The sequence below is a fragment of the Eurypyga helias genome, unplaced genomic scaffold, assembly GCF_000690775.1.
Source record: "Eurypyga helias isolate BGI_N326 unplaced genomic scaffold, ASM69077v1 scaffold34066, whole genome shotgun sequence".
Classification (NCBI taxonomy): Eukaryota; Metazoa; Chordata; class Aves; order Eurypygiformes; family Eurypygidae; genus Eurypyga; species Eurypyga helias.
Genome location: NW_010259094.1, coordinates 42,237 through 62,090, shown reverse-complemented (window position 1 = coordinate 62,090; position 19,854 = coordinate 42,237). Strand labels below are relative to the sequence as shown.

At 40.9% G+C, this 19,854-nt stretch overlaps 1 protein-coding gene across 1 annotated transcript in view; it reads right to left on the bottom strand.

Annotated features, from left to right (window-relative positions):
- Positions 1-218: 218 nt before the first annotated feature.
- The window catches only part of LOC104503863 (PDZ and LIM domain protein 5-like), a gene marked incomplete at its 3' end in the record, with an annotated part of 43,599 nt that continues 23,963 nt past the window's right edge, over positions 219-19,854 (bottom strand). The window contains exons 6-9 of the mRNA XM_010154578.1: positions 19,566-19,750; positions 7,377-7,551; positions 1,343-1,523; positions 219-339 (exon numbers count right to left, since the gene is read on the bottom strand). Of these exons, the coding sequence (XP_010152880.1) occupies positions 219-339; positions 1,343-1,523; positions 7,377-7,551; positions 19,566-19,750 (662 nt within the window). The remainder of the gene's footprint in view (positions 340-1,342; positions 1,524-7,376; positions 7,552-19,565; positions 19,751-19,854) is intronic.

Sequence of the window (19,854 nt, the reverse complement as noted above, 5' to 3'; positions counted from 1 at the left end):
AACCATTTTATGATTCTATGAAATTCTCACCAACTCCTCCTGCTGCAAACTCAAAGCACCTACAGCACTGTTGCTGCTTTGCATTGACATATCAAAGTTACATGAATTTGCTGGGACACTTATTAAGTTTGAGAACAAGGAATTTAATTTTTCTCCAACCTTAATAAGCTCTGCTTCCTGGCACAGCCACAATAAACTTTGGTTGTGTTGCTTCTTACCCGTTTCACAGTAGGGATCGCCGTCTTCTAAGTGGAAGACATTATTGCGGATAGGGTTATGACAGGCCACACACACAAAGCAGGAAACGTGCCAGGTTTGTTTCAAAGCATTTATTACTTCCTGTGGGGATTAGAAAAAGTGCTATTAACACATTATTTTGATGTGATGACTAGATTGTGGTGACCATGCCTCCACACGTGATTTGTTTCAATACTTTGTTTCCTATTGCTGCTTTAAAAAGGGTTGTGCGTGCCATTTCTGCTGATGTTAAACTTAATGAGATGCTTTATTTATGGTGTATCTCCTTATTCGTCATAAGCAACCTTTCATTTTTTGGAAGGTTCAGTGTAGCGTTGGACAGATGTATCTACTCATTTGGTCACCTTTTTCTGTCTTAATTAGGATCTCACCCACCACAGTCCACAGAAATAAGAAAAGCAGCACCTTCCATGTCTCCTTAAGTCTGTGATCAGAAGACATTACCCAGAAAATTACAACTGTTCTGTGTTGTTTTGGAAGACGTTATAGTGCCAAATAGGACTTCAGAAGTGCACTGCTAGAGCCAGAATGTGACCCCAGTTACACAAGAGTCCAGACACATTGCTACCTGCAGTAAAGCAGAGGATGATCAGCTGGCAGGCTCAAATTAGCAGTATTAGTGCCGAGTAGGATAACGTGTCTTTCTATCTACATTACCATTGGGAATATTTCAGTACTTCACATCTAGCCAACCAGCATGTTCCTCAGCAGTCAGTTTAGCTAAGGAGGATTATTGATTTTTCTTCCCCCTCCCCCCTCTCCAATTTTGTAAAAAGCTGTCAATTAAAAGCATTTTACTCAAGAAAATCTAGTAACCACAACAGCTTCAGAACAGCTTAATGAAAACAGGAGCTGAACTCAAAAGAGCCAAGGAGACTACAGCACCTTCTCTCAAAGAGACTGAAAAGGCTCAACATTAAAAGAGCAAACCCACATTCTGTATGTGATGGGAGCTGAAAAGGTATGTCAGACTATGTTCGGAGGAATTCAAACCGGGCCAGATAAAAGAATTTAATTACAGAGAAGAACTGAACACTGTGGTTATTGTTTCCACTGAAAAATGGGCCAGTTGCTGGTAACTTACTCCAAGGATCTTCCTCTGGCACTTTGAACACTCAGGGGCAAAGAACTTCTCATAGCAGACCTCACAATACAGCGCTCCTTTCTCTTCCACAAATCCAATGTAAGCCATGGAGGTTTTGCAGTGAGCACAATTAAACTCCTCTGGATGCCACGACTTCCCCAAAGCCACCAAGAAGGGTCCTCTGATTAGAAAGAAGAGATTTTTTTAAGCAAACAATTCTAGGATGGCTCCTGCAAAAGATGTTAACAGGCTTAGCCCGCAATACCTCTGTGCCATTATTATGCTGTTCACAGCCTCATACTGGTCCATCCCTCTTTCCTTCTAGGGACTCTAAGAAAGCATCAAATGTTGACTAGATGTATTCCCATTGAACTATCTCCCAGAAACACCTGACCACAATAAATACTAATTCTCTTTGCTTCACTGCATTTCAGAAATCTTATTTTAGAACTGCATTAGATATAGTGCTGAAGGGGCTGCTAGGGAAGAGAAGAAAGATGTTGCCTACATGCCCGACTCTTTTTATCTATTGCAAATTGGTATTTCACTCAGTGATACCATCAGCTCTTTCAGCATGCATTTGTATCAAGGACACAAATGTTCAAGTAGAGTTGACTCCATTAAGAGCTGATAATACCCATTTCTTGTGAGTCAGAAATTCAATTGCTGCCCTTACCCAACAAGTTTGTTATGGGATAACCCAGTTGTTGGGGGATTTCTTCTATTCACCTCTGAATACCAGAGGGAAAGGAGAGAAAAATGGCTCCAGGAGAGCAGCTCGTAGCCCTTTAAGGAGGGGGCCGGGGTTGAGGGTAGTTCTCTGGCCCCTGCTCCCAGCGGATGCCTGAGCAGTGCAAACACTGACCTAACCTGATACCCTCCCGCTGCTCTACAAGCACCTTTTTACATCAATGCCCTTTCAGTTATGTACTGATCAAACAATACAAGCCCTTATGTACAACAAAGTGCTCTCAGTGCGCCGTGTCAGCACAGCCTAATTTAACAGATTCATTAACACGGGTCTGACACCAAAGAGGCTCTCCTAGCTCCAGGTAGGATTGAGTTTCTGGCCATCTGCACCGAAATGATAGGCTCAGTTAGCTCTGCGATGGAAAGTAAGTTCAATGGTGACGGGAGGGGAAGGAATTTTTACAACATCTGCTGCATTTCGCTCTCCAGAGTTTACAGCTCTGACATGCTGAGGTTAGCCATTCAGGACAGCACGCAGGAACGCGGACGGATGGGGAACAGCCCGAGAGTGCATCTACAGAGTTTCTTTCCTAGAGTCCCCAGACAGCTGTGGCCGTGCTCTGCACAATGTCTCAGAGGTGTTCCATTAGCGGGCTGGCTCCCTGTGCACACGTGCCCAGAAGAGTGCTTTCTAAATACAATTTTACATTTAGTCAGGCCGTACTTTAAACATGTCAAGCTGACGCTGCAGCTTAATGATACCAGCAACTTAAAAGCTGCCCCAAAGCACAAGGAAGAGAGAAAAAAGTAAAAAAAACCACCTGCCATGCAAAATACACTAAAACATGATATTCAGAACTTGGAGAGGTTCCTGGTCTCTGCATATTTTTGCATTCAAAATTATAATTTCCAGTAATAAAAGGTAATTATCTGCTGTACTCATTTAAAAAGGAGTTTAAAGCCCCGATTTGAGTAAGGGGGCTGCAATGCCTATACTCATGCAACGTGATGGAAAGTAGCTAGGGCATGAAATGCTAGGAAAATGGCTCCAGACGGTTTCATCCTTCCTTCTCCATTTAAAACTAAAAAAATCCCAACAAAAAAAAAATCCCACATCATTCTGTCAACTAGAGAATATTTTTAAAGGTGATGTTAAAAACCCATGTTCCTTTCATCCAAAGATACAGGATGATCCAATTAGCAAAGCTGGCTATGAATGCACCTTTACTCCAGGTTACTAGGGTAAGAATTGTCTGAACAAATTCTGACATCACCATCCAGACCATGTGACCCAAACTCACAGATGAAGGCAAATAGTAATTTGTTTGTTTGTTTTTTAAGAGGTTCTGATGCATTTACAACAGTATTTACAGAATCTTATGCCCCAAAGAATCACTAAGTACGTAAATTGGGTAGCCACCAAAAACATCTGGGTCCTGCATATAGCAATGATACAGGGACAAACTGGAAGGAGAAGTAAATAACGTACATGGAATATAAGTGTAATTTCACTATCTTCACTCTTGTAACTAAATGCAAGTTCATCAGTATGGTCATGATGTATTAATGTGGCAATAATATAGCTTCTAATGTGGCTTTTATTATCATAGCAAGCCAGAACTGAGATTTGGTGCCTGAGAGATTAAGAGGATTTCCACATCCATTAAGTAGGCCACTCACTTTGCAGTTAACTGTACAGCATTCTACACTCTGGAAAGTTTCTTTTCCCTCCTCACTTGAAAATGCCACAACATTTATGTACAGTACATGCTGAAGGGAAGCACCATTTGTACTTTTGCCTTCAAAAACAATAAAGCTGTGTGAAAAAGTGACAACTCATCATGCACAAGCAGACACGCCGAAGAGTATGTTATCAATGGGGATACAGGAGAACACATTTGGACTTCAAAAGAAGAGCCAACTCTGTACTGCAGCACTAGGTAAGGCTGCCCAGGAACCAAAAGTCTTCATCAGGAAATGTCAGGAGTTTGTCAGACCATCACAGCAAGTACATCATGGGAAATTTAGTTTCCTTCCAGCTTTGATTCTTTTACACATGGAAAGAAAAGGTCACTAAATGAAGATTTGGAAAAAAACTAGAATCTTCAGATGATCTCTGTATGAATAATTAAAGATCTATTAAAAAGTTATAAGGTGTCCCTAAGAAATGCTTTTCGCTCAACCAGTCATGGTTATTCTATGCCTGAGTGTAAGGTAACCAACCCCACAACGCATTTTGGCTTCAAAACAGATGTACAATGCCATGTCACTTGATCTTCCTCCTACCTTTTCATAGGTAATGCTACCTCTAAGGGCATGAACTGTAATTATGCTAAAACTTACATTCGAAGTGCCATTGCAATTTTTCAAATCCACTGAATGCTGTGAACACCAGGTATATTTGGCATTAATGCAAGTGAACTCATCCTCACATGAAACAATGCTTGCTTGTAATAACTGAGGTGGCATTTAACATATGAAGAAATATAAGGATTTAAACAAACACCAGAAAATGACAAAGCCATTAGACGTGGCTATCAGTTACCACTCATGAAGAGGTGTCACTTCCAATAGGTGACAGTGGTTTAAGTATTGTCAAGTAGGGCTCCACAGTTTTTCCTCATGCAGTCACTGAGGAACAATGGTTGCTCCATGGACCACCATGCACCCCTACTTACAGGGCAGCAGCTCATCTCCTTTTCAATGTGATCAAAGTGAAGAGTAGCAGCAAGTGATTTAAGGGCTGAGAGGAGAGGTTGGCTGCTCAGGAGTGACCTGTGGACTGTGCTTCAAGACCCCACAGCAGAGAGCAACAAACCCTGCTATACTACAGGTGCTTTAAAAGGCACTGAAGTTTCTTGCATGAAAGGTGCAACACACAGTGGATTTGCTATGATCATATTTAGTTTTAAACTAAAATGATGGTAACAAAAAGTAAAGTGCATGGATGTTTGAATATTATTTACTAGACAAAAACCTAAAGCTCTCTACTGCCCAGGTAACAAAAAAGTCAGAATACTAGACAGATGGGACAGTTATACAGGCCTAACTGTTCAATGAATCAGATAGACCTCATCAAAAAAGTGTGTAGATCTTTTAGATATTAATCATCCATTTTGCACTGAAACAAAAAGTCTGGATTCAAACAGATATACAAATTCCCAACAGAGATGTACAAGTTTCTTCTATTGCTTCAAGGGGATTCAGATCATATATTCTTTTTTCTTTACATATATAATAGAAGTAGGAAAAACTTCTCCAAAACATCACAAAACAGTTAGCAAAGAGTCCTCTGAAATTAACGTTGTGTTAATTGAACTGATAGTTAACTATCAGAACAGAAATTTAACAGAAGCAAACCAGCTGGACTCTGTTCATCCCTAAAGGTAGCTTCATCATCTGTTGCAGAATCCAAGCCAGGCTCAAGATGCTGTAAAAAAGCCACGGTGAAAAGGCTCATTTTCTATTATACTGAATGAAGTTTATACAGCTCAGAGCTCCTCACTTCTCGGAACTCACGTTTTCTAATCAAAGTCTCTTTAACTGTGGTGAAATATAGCACAGCCTCTCCTACGGAACTGGACCCAGTACTGGAGCCCTGGGGAACACCACTTGTGACCGGCCACCACATGGATTTAACTCCATTCACCACAACACTTTCGGCCTGGCCATCCACCCGGTTTTTAACCCAGCAGAGCGTACGCCCATCCAAGCCATAAGCAGCCAGTTTCTCCAGGAGAATGCTGTGGGAAAACAGTTTCAAAGGCTTTACTCAAGTCCAGGTAGACAATATCCAGTCTTTCCCTCACCCACTAAGCAGGTCACCTTGTCACAGAAGGAGATCAGGTCAGTCAAGCAGGACCTGCCTTTCACAAACCCATGCTGGCTGGGCACAATCACTTGGTTGTCCTGTATATGCCACATGATGGCACTCAAGATGATCTGCTCCAAAACCTTCCCTGGCTCTGAGGACAGGTCTGTAGTTCCCCGGATCCTTCTTCCAGCCCTTCTCGTACATGGGCATCACATTTGCTAACTTCCAGTCAACTGGAACCTTCCCATTAGCCAGGACTGCTGAGAGATAGTTGGGAATCGGCTTCGTGAGCAGTTCCACCAGCTCCCTCAGTACCCTTGGGTGGATCCCATCCAGCCCCACAGCCACGTGTGTCTCAGTGGTGTAAGTAGGGCACTAACAATGTCCGTCATTCTGCTCCCTGTCCTTGTCTTCCAGCTCAGGGGGCTGGGTACTTTGAAAACAACTGGCCTTACTATTAAAGACTGAGGCAAAGAAGGCATTAAATACCTCAGCCTTTTCCTCATCCTCTGTCACTATGTTTCTCCTCACATCCAATAAAGTATGGAGATTCTCCTTAGCCCTCCTTTTGTTGCTAGTGTATTTATAGAAAAATTTCTTTTTTTAATGGCAGTAGCCAGATTAATAACCTCCCTGCATAACCTCACAACAACCTTGTAGTCCTGCTGAGTTGCCTGTCCCTTATTCCAAAGGTAATCCCAGGAAATCTCTATTTTAGGAAAGAAATAAAATGCAAGGTAGGTAAAAACCAGGATGATTTGCACATTGACACAAAAAGTGATTATAGTTCCCTGGATGAGACATCATGACTAATTGTCAGAAATCACTGACCAAACAATGCGACCCAGATTCAGTTCTTCCTCCATATAAAATTCTGGGTAATGATAGGATATATTCGGGGTGCAGCACAATTTATTTAACTTAATCTCACTTGACAAACTCACATTTATGTTGTGTCATCTTTTCTACCCATGTCACACAAGTCAATAACACCAGCCACCATAATTCCCAAGGCCCAGTGAGCCCACCAAAACAGCTTGAAACATTGCAGGAAATTGTAATTAATCCAGTCCTAACAATTATTAAACCTCTATTCTTTGCTTTTCTTACATGGATGGAGCCTGCTATTTTTCTTCTCAATTAGAAATTCTGATTTGTAAATCAACATTTGTGACAAGTTAGTCTTATATACTCTCTCATTGGTTTTCAACTCTGTAATCTTCTCAGTTTTACTGGAAAAGGTGTGTAAGTGAAAACGAAACTTGCTTACTTTTCTTCGGTTCTACTTTTGCTCTATTCCACCCAGCTTTCTGGTTCTCTGTAAAACAGGTTGTAAGGCTGTGACTGTTAGCAGTTCACAATGTTTTCCTCCATCATTACTTCATTCTCAGCTTTATTAAATAAACCACGCATGAAAAGCATTCTGCATTACTGAAATAAAGCCTTAAAACACTTGTTACTAAGGAACCAAAAACCATAAAAGCAAAACAAAGCCCTGTCAGAGAGCCCACAGGATGAAGAGATACAAACCTAATGACTTGATTACAGTGCGCACACATGGGAGTACGCTTTCCCGCAGGAATATGCTCTGCCCTCTGAACCAACGTGTCTTGCTCATTTAGCTGGGGTGCTGTCACTAATTTTTCATTTGGGGCAGTTGTTCCAGGTGATTTAATGCTGTTTGATGTCCATCCACTGACAGGAGCTGGGGACAGAGTGTCAAAAGCATTTAGAAGACTGTCTTTCAGGACCAAGTAAATTATCTTGAAATACAATTAACCGGCAACATTTGCTTAACATACCGTATATGCAGCGTATACCTGCCTACTTAAAGGAACGAATTAAAAAGCACTTCTTTTCCCCTCCTCCCCCACCAAGTAAGCCCCACCTATTTTATGAAATGTCTGTGAAATAACGCAGAATCGTTTTGGCTGACTTGAAGTAGTAGACAAATTTCAACATACTAAAGAAGTTAGGCAAAAGAATATACAACCTGTGAAGGCATTACTTTGCGTTAGATACAAAAGCTGAAGCCAAGAATATCAGTGTATGAACAGAGATGGGAGAATACAACATACCTACTCAAAACATTTTACATTGAGTGCAATAGATCATATGTCCTCACTAACAGATTAAACAAGAGCACACAATCAGTACAACATGTACGGGAACTTAAAATACAGTACTGTAAAAGGAAAACATTTCTAAATTGAATTTAAACACTAATCTAGATGAGTAGATACTGCCATTCTGAAGCACTGCAAAGGCCACATTCCCATCCTCTTCATAGAAGTTAGGACACTGAAAAAAACCTCCTGATGCTTTCAGAAATGTATACATCCACACGCTTCCCTCTGTGCTCAGGTTTTTATAGTCACAGAGTAGACAGAAGGTCTTACAGAGTATGAAAAATGCATTTACAAAAATGAAAGGCACAGATGATACTGTTGCCAAGGGTAATGAAGAAACAAACAGTCCTCTGCTTTTCTTTCTTCTCTATTGATATTTGTACCCTGGTAACATACAAGCTAGAGCAACACGAGTTTATGGGAGCAGTTATTCCTGTCAAGTGGAGAATTCTTTTTCAGGTATGCTAAAAAACCCATCACATTTCCATAGCCTTTTCCTTGTAAACACAGGCAAGAGAAACCATGAGTGTTTACTCAGTATCTAGGCTTTAGTGCAGCCATACGAACCCTTGTAAATCAAAAAGATATTAAGATCCGAGTGAAAGCTCAGAAAGAAACAACCAAGCAATGACACAGATGTCGGCCAGTGGATGATGCTCCTGTTGTAATGACACAACATACTCTCCAACACAAGGTCATGGCAGCAGCGTGTAGCTTTGCTGAAAACCTAGCTTGTAGAGCTGTTAATCTTTGTGCTAGTCATCCTCTCCCATCTTTAATATCAATTTCCAGGGTAAAGATGAAAAATCATTTATCATTATCTTAGTGTAATGCTGATTGGCCCTACAGAAATGCTGCAAATACCTTTCAGGTAAAATAATAATAATTAATTAATTTGCAATGTCATGAAAAATGACATCTGATTCTAGAAACATCCAGCATTCCTGAATAGAAAGTATTTAGCAAGAAGAAACATTTGATCTTGAACAAGTCACTTTGCTACTGTAGTTCATTTCAGATTATAAATGCCTGCTAAACTGAAGACATAGGAACACATAAAAATGGAAAAGGTGACAGAAAGGCTTTGAAGTAGTGAACAAAAGTGGGTTTGATTAATAGCACTTTCCTCCTCTGTCATCACACATGGCGTTCTAATTTTCAGGTCCCATTTCATGAAAAGACAAAAATACACACTAAAACCAAATCTGTTTGAAGACTGCTTTTGCCATAAATCTAATTGCAGTGCAGCTTGTAGTGTATTGCTAATTTCTGTTTGAGCTATCTGCTGAATCCCAAAGCCCATTCAGACACGGCTAGCTCTCGTTTGCACTGTGTGGTTAAAAATAAAGTCCTTCTGCTTGCTTAAAGGGGGGGGAGGGGGGGGAAGAAAAGTACAAACACCACAATTATTCCATTTTCTTTTGTCTCATTACAGCTTTCATTAATGCTGTTTTTATGAATGATGCTTTTCTGAACACTATTCAACTTTAAAATTACTACTGGCCAGGAGCATGATTTGTCTACATAAACTTTCTCTCAGAGTTGTTAGACTAAAAAAGGAGAAAAGGAGATAGCCCATCAGTTTGGGAAATAACTTAGGTCTATTAATGACCGTATGTTAAAACAAAAATTCTCTTTTAAGAAAACCATACTATAAACCACACAGATTTGTACTGTGTTAAGCAAGAGCTGTGGCCTAAGCAAAAATAAACTGGGCATTTAGTGCCGAGGACCAGCAAAGACAGATGGACCACTTCCGCTAAAATCTGTGAAGGCAAATTCAATGCCCAGACCTCCAGCAGACGCAGGACTCCCATGGGATCACAGCCACAATGCAAACAGAATAAGGGGAATAACAAATAAACGCTAAGCCTTCAGCTACTTCTATATCTGCCAGAATATTTTTGGATACTGGACAAAAACTATGTTCTAAAAGGCTTTTCAACTGTCATTTGTAAATTTATATCACTAGTCGGTCTATGATGGGAACAATATCTAACTGATGACTATTGATGCCACCAGCAGCTGAGAACTAAGACAGAAAAGGTTGCCTTCTGCTCAAAAATCCTTGAAAAGCAAGACTTAAATCATTTTATTAAATGCTCTCTTCTTCCACCTCTTGAGGCTAGTGTAAAACCAAGAAGCTCCCTGCCCATGGTCACAGTTTGTCCCCTCAGCATTCTGTCAAGGGAGATTATTCCCTTTGCTGGTGTTCATATTAAGACCTCACTGGTCTTGCACAGTATTATTCCCCTCTATTCCTGTGCTGAAGTGGACTCACGTTTATTTCAGTTCAGAACTTTCATTTTAAAAAGGAGTCAGTCTGTTTCCATTGCCTTTAGATCCATACTCTTATTAAAGAATATAACACCACCAGAAGTACCCTAATAGCTATTTCACCACATTTATTATACTGGTTTCTTTGTAAACCTTCTACAGTTGTTCTGCTAGCCTTTTTTTCACCATACATCATTCTCCCTTTCTCACTGCTTGATTTGCCTCTTCCTCATTCCCAGCAGCTGGAGGACAGCTTTTATTGCCCACTTGAGTCCTTCCACAGGCCACAAACATGGCTTAACACTCTGGCAATTTTAGCAGAGGATCATTACTTCCACTGCAACCCACAGAACATTTTTTTTTTGGTGGTAGTATTTTTGTTGGGTTGGTTTGGTTTTCTATTTTTAAAAAAACACTATTAGCTCCTTACTTAAAATCCATATGAATTCTCAGGTAGGGTTTTTTTCCAACAATATTCCATGTCTTGTAGCTACAGAATTTCAAATATTAGGTCTGTTTACTTGTTTAGAATGACCATTGATGTTTCCCAACTATTCCTTTTACTTAACAGCCAAGTTTAACACCCTTGTACTGGACAAGACTTTTTTTCTGCAAGCAGAGAGCTAGAAGACACTCTCAGGGTCCCTACATTCTCCTCCTCTCTTTTCCCTATTCCCTTGGGAACCTTTGAGATTGAAACACAACCACGTATTTTAAAGAAAAACATCAGGTCCAGAAAACTTACATGGGGTTTTTTTCTTGCAATGAGAAGCTTTTACTAGTGCACACCAGTAATAACAAGGTAGGTACAAATCATTACACTCAAAGCAAAGACTCTTGGCAATCAGTCTGAGCTCTCCTGGGGTTTGTGCTTCTGTACTTTGCTTTTTACATTTTACATATATGATTTTGGACCCCATCTGCAACTCTGTTCTCAAAGAGTGCCCTGGTACCCTAGATCTGGCAAGGTGCATGCACATTTTTAATTCTGAACAATGACCGTGTGGGGGAGAGGGAAAAGGAAAGAGCTTCAACTGCCTCAAGACACATTTACCCCAACACATATTTTCTGGGTGCCACCTTTGTTGTTTGAAACGGGACAAAGTACAGTAACTTTTTTGGGTTCTCTGAAGAATTATAATTTATAAGAAGTTAGTACAATAAATAAATATAAGAAATAATTCAGAAGAATTATATGCCCCATCTGGAGCTATTCTACCCTGAGTGCCAGAGAAGTTTGGCTTCTCTGCAAGCTGTCAAAAGATCTCTGTGGCCGAATTTTGGAGTTTTGCAGGCTTCACTTCACCTTCATTCTCTTTAATTAAACCCTCTAAAACACTGTTGATTTGCATTAGTGTATTGTCATAGCTGGCCTTTATAAAACAGAAAACACTCTGTACCTGACTATTAACTTTCTACTAGATTAGGTTTAAGTTTAGCAAACCCTCAGTGTTTGCTTTCACTAAACTCCTTGGTATGGCTAGTTTAATATTTAACAAAGTTTTAGGCAAGGTAAAGAACTGCCTTTTTTTCCTTTTTCAAAAATCCCAGTGTGACTCTGCCCTCGTTAGACTAACAATAGGCTGTTCCATCGCTGAGCACATGGATAACTGCAAACACTGGGGAAAGGTTTGGAAGACAAAGGGAGAGAGGCGGATACGTGGCGGTGCCAAAGTCACTTTGACAGAGGTTCTCCGGTGCGTAGCAACAATACAACAGCCTGAACTGTTTAACGCTCACTTAAACATAACATCAGACTTCATGTAATATCTATAAATAACAATGCTACTTTAAGCACTGGGAGTGCCAGAACTTCATTTTAAAGTGTTCTAACTCAGTGATTTATATGCTGCTATCAAACTACTGTATTATAAATGGAAAATATAAAGCTTCATATGTCCAATTTTCTGACTTTTCTTAATATATCTGTACAGTAAGAAATCTTCCTGTTCCTTCCCTCCAAACCAAACAGATGGCCGGCCGAAGCAATGTGTCTGAAGAGCTCGGCTGTCAGCTCATTACATTAGCCGCATATAACATCCCATCCACTCCCAGGCCCGCATGAAATCGCACAAGGTCAATGCAGAAAGCCACAGACAAGCAAGAGGGGAGGAAAACACCAAACACCACAAAAAAAGAACCAAAACCCCTGTATTCAGCAGTTCTCATTTTGTCTTTGATGTAAGGAGTCTTAGGAGGGCAGTCAGAGCTAAACTCCTGCCACTGATTAAAGGCAGAACAGGAGGGATTAAACCATTACCATGTCTCTAAATGCCAGGGGAGGCTGGTATGCACTCTGCGGAAAATCACAACAGGTGCCACCCCGGCCCAATTTCAACAACCCTTGCAACTTGAGGGGCTAGTTCCTGTGCTAGCAACCAGCCTTTCAACTGGAAAGGCTCTGGCTAAATTAGCTGTAAAGCATCTTAATTAAAATGAGTATGGTGGTTTGGGCTCGCTCGGCCTGTCTCCTTGTGATTTGTCACATCACATACCGTCACAAATTTGGCACAACTGGCACTGCTTTTACCAAAAATGTGACTCGAGGAGAAAGAGGAGATGAACACCTGTACAACGGTGTTTCATTTCTCTGGAGTGACAGTTCAGAAACCCATTTGATAGCTTCCTGCAGATAACATTTTGCCTCCCTCACTTTTGGCTTCTGTTCTGACCTGCACAGCCTGACTATGCCTGTGGAGAGCAGGACTGTCCAGTCTTGCTCATGCACAGGTCATCTGCCATCTTCATGGAGCTGATGTTTGACACTGAACAGTGCTAAGAATGCATTTACCAGAAGAATAGTGACTTATCGTTTGTTGAACAAATATTAGGCATAATTCTTGGATGCCCTACACATGTGCTCTGCCCTATTAGAACACAGCACACCACTGCTCTGAGCTGGTGCTAGCGAATGAAGGGGAACTGATCTGGTGAGCCAGACTTTGGTAACAGGCTCGCTGCTTTTTAAGAAATCAAAAATGACAAGCATCTCATTTTGCAAGATGGTGAATGTTCCCGCTCAATGCGTGTGAAATAACCACAGAAACAAATAACCTCTTCACCTTTGTTTAAATGACTAGAGAAAGGAACATGCCTCTATCTGATTTATGTATGTAATTAATTTAAATGCACAGCTTGGTGCCATAATATGTGAATTTAGCAACATCAAATCACAGGAAAATTATCAAAGCTGAGTTTCTGTTCAGCAGATCCTGTAGGGAGGCACACCATGTCATTCTGCCTCCAAGTAGGTGGCAAATTTCTGCATCATTACTACAATATGCCCCTTCTTAAATATAAACATTCAAGTTTTAGAAACATATTCATATTTCCACCATGTCTGCAGGAGTTACAATTTCTTACTGCCATCAAATTAAGCTCGACATTTATAAATTACTCTAGTTTCACAATGGGTTTTGCTTGGCTAAGTGACTTCACATTACTTAACTTGTAAGAATAAATTCTTGTGGTTTGCTGTCACATGACGATATAATAATTTAGATTAGATGAAAAATTAATAACAGTCCACTAGGATCAGGAAGCTTTTGTGTTTTGGCCTGTCAATCATATCACTTTTATGGACATGGCTTTGTTTTTATGAATGGTGACTGCACTGTGGAGGAGCAATCTTCAACAAGGATCTGCCTCAGTAACTTGTAGTGTTACTCCAGTTTCTTCCCAAAGTTCGGACCGTGGTCCTCAATGGGCATGCAGCCCCTTGATCCCGTATGATAATTAGTCCTGCCTTTAATTTCCTGTTCTACAAAGGAAACAAATTGGGATGAGATGGCCCTAAAAGCAAAACTGCAGAAGTTTATGGACAAGATGATGCTGACACACTAGTCTGATTGCCTTTTCCATGCAAAAGTATTCCCAAAGCCGATGGGCCACTAATTTAACTTACCCAGTAAATGTGGCCTGTAAGGTCAGCAGAACTGAGATAGGGGTAATTACAGGTGAAACACAGAAAACCAAAAGGTGACAAGGACAGAAAGTGCCGCTGTCCATCCCTTTATGGATCTTGAGCAAGGCCTTATTGGCAGGACAAACATTTTGTGATAACATAATAAATCTTAGTGTGTCCCTCCTTCCCTCTCCCCAGCTTCATACTGTTTGACCTTATGGCCAAACTCCCCAGTCTGATACAGTTCGGACTTTTACCCCATTTTCCTTAGTAAACTTCTATAAAATAAGTCACAAGGAAGGAGACAAAGGCCCAAACTGTCAGTATATGCAGGACAGGATGTATAATCACACCCAGGAGCAGGATTGTATTTTCTTCTGCTTCTGAAGTTCTAATACTACCAAGGGAATGAGAAATAGAAAAAAAAAAAAAAAGCAGCAAAACAGCATGCTAAGGATAAGTCCAGAGATGGCAAATGCAAGTCTACCAAACACACAAAAACAACTGCAAGGAAATAGCAGAATTTTTCAAACAAAGCTGCCTGGGGAGCAATTTTTCTATGCTTACAGTTAGCTTCCAAGTGTGTTCCCTCTGCTGAAGGGAGCATGTGCTTAACACATGTGCTGGCTCAGGATTAGGAAACTGACAGTTGTGGGTATTGCAGAATATGCTGACATGCCTGTGCAGCTCTACTGGAAGGGGATTATATATCCCACTGGTACCAGGCTGAGAGAGATCCTGGGAATAAGGAAATTGGCACATGCAGGTAACCAGTCATTCAAAACTGCAAGATTGGAACAATTCTATTGCAAACCCTCCCCATCCCATCCTCATACTCAACTGCCAAGCCCAGGACGAACGAAGGTCATTGATTGCATTGAAACCCTCCTCTCCAGCAGGAAACCAGCTTTTCTGGCCATCAGCTGTAGCAGCTCACCACGGGACCCCCGCGATCGCGCTGGACTCCCACAAGCGAAGCAGGATGCTGCCTGCCCCCCTCCTGCATGGAAAGGCAGGACATGGTGCTGGTAGCGCTGTGCCTGGTGCCCAGGCTCTCTGGGCCCCACTGTACCAGCAGCACACCCTCCAACAACAGCGTTTTGAAGATGCCAGGAAAGAGAAGGCAATTCCACACAAGAAACATAATGCTGGAAGCCTCAACTGCTTCTGACCATCGCAGATCCAGCCACACTTTCCACAAGAATAGTTCATGTTTGTGTAACTGCGTTTACTGGGTAATTATACTTCCTTAAATTGTCCCAGCAGTTTCAATTTGCCACAGTGCTATTCACTTCCTTTCAAGATGCCGTGGAGTGCTGCAGCACGCTGACAAGCAGCTGGTACATTTCACCAAGAAGTGACTGCATGGCAGAGGTGGGTGAAAGCCATTCCTTTGTGCTCATCGTGTGCTTGCACATCCTACTGGGCCCGTAAAATGTTTTGGGGTTCCGTGGGGGTGAAGAAAACGTAGGGTAATAGTTAGCTACCAAATAGTAACATAACTCATGGTGATGTAGCTAGGATGTTATAGGCTTTTAATTGAATATAATCTTGTGAAAAGCTGCTCCCTCTGGTGGGTGAGCAGAACATCACAGCTCAACAGAAATAAAGTTAGAATTTTTATAAATTCTAGCCTCTACACTTAACACACAGTAACAGCCACAATTTAGCTTATTTCAGCAACTGAAAAAATCACCACTACAGACGAGAAGCTGACAGCAAATATGCTGCCTGGAAAATGCTGTCCAGGAAGATGCCACTGCTGCACTGTGTGCACACCCCACCTGCCCCACATCATCAACTCCTTGTGCAACAGTGTGTCAAAGAGCAGACATTTTTGTTCATTGTTTGAAAAGCCAGGCTTTTATCCTGCTTATCCAGCCTCTTAGCTATGCCTTAAAAGTCAGCATGAGGCAGCTGTTCCTCATTTCCTCTACGAAACCACTGGGGAATTCTGTAATATCAGGATTTTATTCCAGAGAGGGATAAAACCCTCTGTTACCTTCACAGTGGGTGACTAAAGTAGTAGCATTTGTGGGTACCCCATGAGTGCTCTCCAACAGCAGATGAGGGGAGTTCAGCTCCAAGGGTGCTATCACTGCAAGATCTCTTGGACCATGATTGACTTCTGTACAGGGAAACTCCACGCCTGAAGCATCTCCAGGTTCGACATCTCATCTGTTAATCTCAGACCATCTTTTTTCTCCACATCTTTTTCTTGCCAGGTTGCAATAGAGATCAAGGGAGATCATACAGCAGTTTCAGCAAAAACCCTCTGACACCTTTAGGCATCTCTGCACAATAACAACAAAAAAAAAAAACACCCAACCCCAAAACCCTCCACGAACTCAAAAAATCCAAAACACTAAACCAAAACCCAAAAAAGAAAGCACACTACTTCTATTTAAAAAAATATTAGGGTATTCTCTGGTGGTCTCTCCAAGAAAGGGAGATTCCAGGTAATAAACTGAAAGATGCTGTCTGACCCAATGACTTATCTGTGTAATCAGGCATCTTAATAATTAAGATCAGTGGTAATATTCATGCCACGCCATCAGATAGCAGATTACAGCTTCCACAGCCTCAAGCAAAATGCTGTTACATGTCTGCTTTGCTATGGAAACAGCTTGGTGTTATTTACAGTATTCATTAGAAGGGTGAGTACTATTAGAGCTACAAAACTGTACTCCAAATAAGATTCAGCTATTAATAGCATACTGACATACACATTTACATAAGATTATGTCTTCCTTCTAATTATTTCCTAAGCTAAATTTAACTATGAAATCAATCAGACTCAAAGGGAGAAGTTTTTCTTTGCTCATAATTTTATCAGGCCTGTGACCTATGAAGCCAAATTTTGTGTGGTCTGTGAAGCAATGGCAATTTTATTTTAAAGAAAACTTTGCAGTCTGTGAGCATGAACAGCAAAATTAACGACTGAAGTCCACACATGCCCTGAAATGGCGACAGTCTCTTTTTCTTCAACATCTGACTAATTTTATCAAAACATGCAACTGTTGGAACAGTTTTGTCAGACTGCTGGTTTCAGCCTTACTGAGTAAGCTCCGGTACAGCAAAACCTTAGTTGGTTTTGCAATCAAATCATGGAATGCTTCCTTTCAACACAGAAATGGGGCTAACAGGCACCCCAGGTATGTCACTTCTTCACTCATTTGCAGACTCTGCCTTCAGACTGAAGTCAGGTAATTTATAAGATGAACAAAACCCATAAGCATTTTAATATGTCCAAGTGGTCCATTCTTCCCCACCATTCCAGTGAGCAGTTCCACATATGGGGACCAGTGCAGACCAGCTTCCCACAGCAGCAAATGACTCTACACATGCCCAAGATGCAAACATTAACTGAAGCTCCTCCAGCAGCTGGGACATCAGACCTTCTGCTCCTGTTAATCCCCAGAGAGTTGCTATTCACACTGCTGCCTTTTCCTCCCTGCACTTTTCCAATTTAGGAAACTTTGGGTTTCAATGCCTTTCTCCTACAGTTTTTATTTCTGAGTGCCCCAGTATTTTCAGAGGCGGCAATGACTTTCGTTCATTAGAAGTTAAGCAGCACATCTCAGAACCCTAAAGCAAGGCAGCACAGAGCTGATGTCCTCACGATCATTGCCTTCCACCTGCTTCTCTACCAGCATGAATGTCCTAAGGGTTTCCGTAAGCTATTCTGGAACATCACTAAAAATGCTCTGGCTGACTTCCCTCCTCACCTACCTCCTGGGTAGCTCTAGTGTGAAGAAAGAGATTTTCACATTATCCAAGCATATGGGCACAAATTTTCAAGAGAAGCATGGAATCAAGTGTAATTTAATTAATTTTTCTTTCTCCTTCATGTGTCCATCATTAAAAAAGTCTATTTAAAACACTAGACTTGTATCAATACTAGAGCATGCTAGTAGGATTTAGCAGTCAAACACCTACAAACATACTGAGAATGGGTGCAGTACTACTGAAATCCCAAGATGACAAGTGGTTTCTGCACAAGTAAAATAAAGTTATCGCTTGAGACAGAAAGAGTTACACCAAATCTGGAGCACAATCAGTCACTTAGATAAATGCAGGATTATCACATTCCCACAAACATTTGCCTTAATGCTACCAAAAATGTACCGCTGTCCTTTAATGATAGCTAACTCAAAAAAGTAAAACAATGCTAGAATTAAAATGACCTAGTTCTAACTAATTTTACGTTGTCTGTAAGGATACACTCGATATTTGACAGGGAAGTATAGAAATGAAAGTGCATTGCCATCTTGAGGCTGACTAGCGGAACTGCATGTCCCAAACAAAACAACAGATACTGGTTACCAGGTGCAACAGTAGTTTAGCCAATGTGCCAAAGCCATTATAAAACACACAGCATTAACACAATGTGTTTTATCTTTATTTTTATGCCAGAGCCCCTGCAGTTCCTTTTCTGTACTTTCAAAAAGACAAAACCCTTAACAGTAGAACTTTAAAGCTATTTAGCATCTTAGCTCCTGTTAGAAGGAGAATCAAGAATATTCATCTTTCTTACAAGAAAAATATGCAGTTAAATTTTAATTAGCAATACAGATTTCCCAGGTCCTTTGAAATTACTACTCAAGTTTAGTTCAGCACCAAGGACTGATTCAGTTTAAGAAACAAGTTACATTAAAAGATAACCCCAAATTATTGCATATAATATTACAAAAGTATAGAGAGACAGCTACACATACTGCATGTCTTAATACAGATAGGGTTGTAACATAGGAGTATTCAGAAAAAAAAATGGCATGCTTTCCAGACATAAGACATTTTGGTAAGGGTTTAAAAGGATAACAATCACTAAACTACATTCAAAGCTATTTGAACTTGTCCTTGCAAGAATCTACCTTTAAACAAAACTCCGTATCACAAACCTATGCAATGGTACTATGGCACCCTGCTCAAATAAAATCTGTGTCAAATACATCACCACTCTAATGTTTTAGTTGTTTGTTTTTAAAGTAACATGTACTCCTTTTTTAATTAACCTTTTTTTTAATTAACACCTGCTTGGAAAAAATATCTGTCGGTATTCCTACTCCTGAAATAGCATGGAATATGCTCTGCTGAATTTACAGTCACATGGGAAACACCAACTTGAAACTGTATCTATATGTTTAATTGTTATATATGCTTTTAATAGAGGTCAGAGACATCAGATTTTGCTTGTTTGTGAAATCAGTTACATCTATGAGACTACTTACAAAGAGATACTGGTTTACTAAAACTGCTAAAGCAGTTTTCTGAACAAATTGGCTTGCACTCAAAACACACACATGGCCGTTTGAAGGCTGTTTTTCTTTCACCTATGGTGAAGTGTGTTTTAAAGACCTTTGGATAGCTCAGGAAAAGTGAACAAGAAAAAGCCTCGCTGACAGTTACCTGCTTGGTTTGCAGGCTGCCAGCCTGAGTACTTGGCAGCACTCTGGAGTCCCGCTGGCTTGAGGGCTGCGGCAGATGTGGTGCTGGTGGAAGCAGGTCTCACATCCGCGTTTTCTGGGCAGGCGGGCATGCTCCTTGCCGAGGAGGCCATAAAAGCAGCGGACTGGGTAGTCTCCAGGGAATCACTGCTCAGAAACAGAGGAAAAATTAAATTGCATTTCTTGCTAGGGCAACAGCATTTTTGAAACAGAGATTTGGAATGACATCCCTGCACCCTGGTGCAACAGAG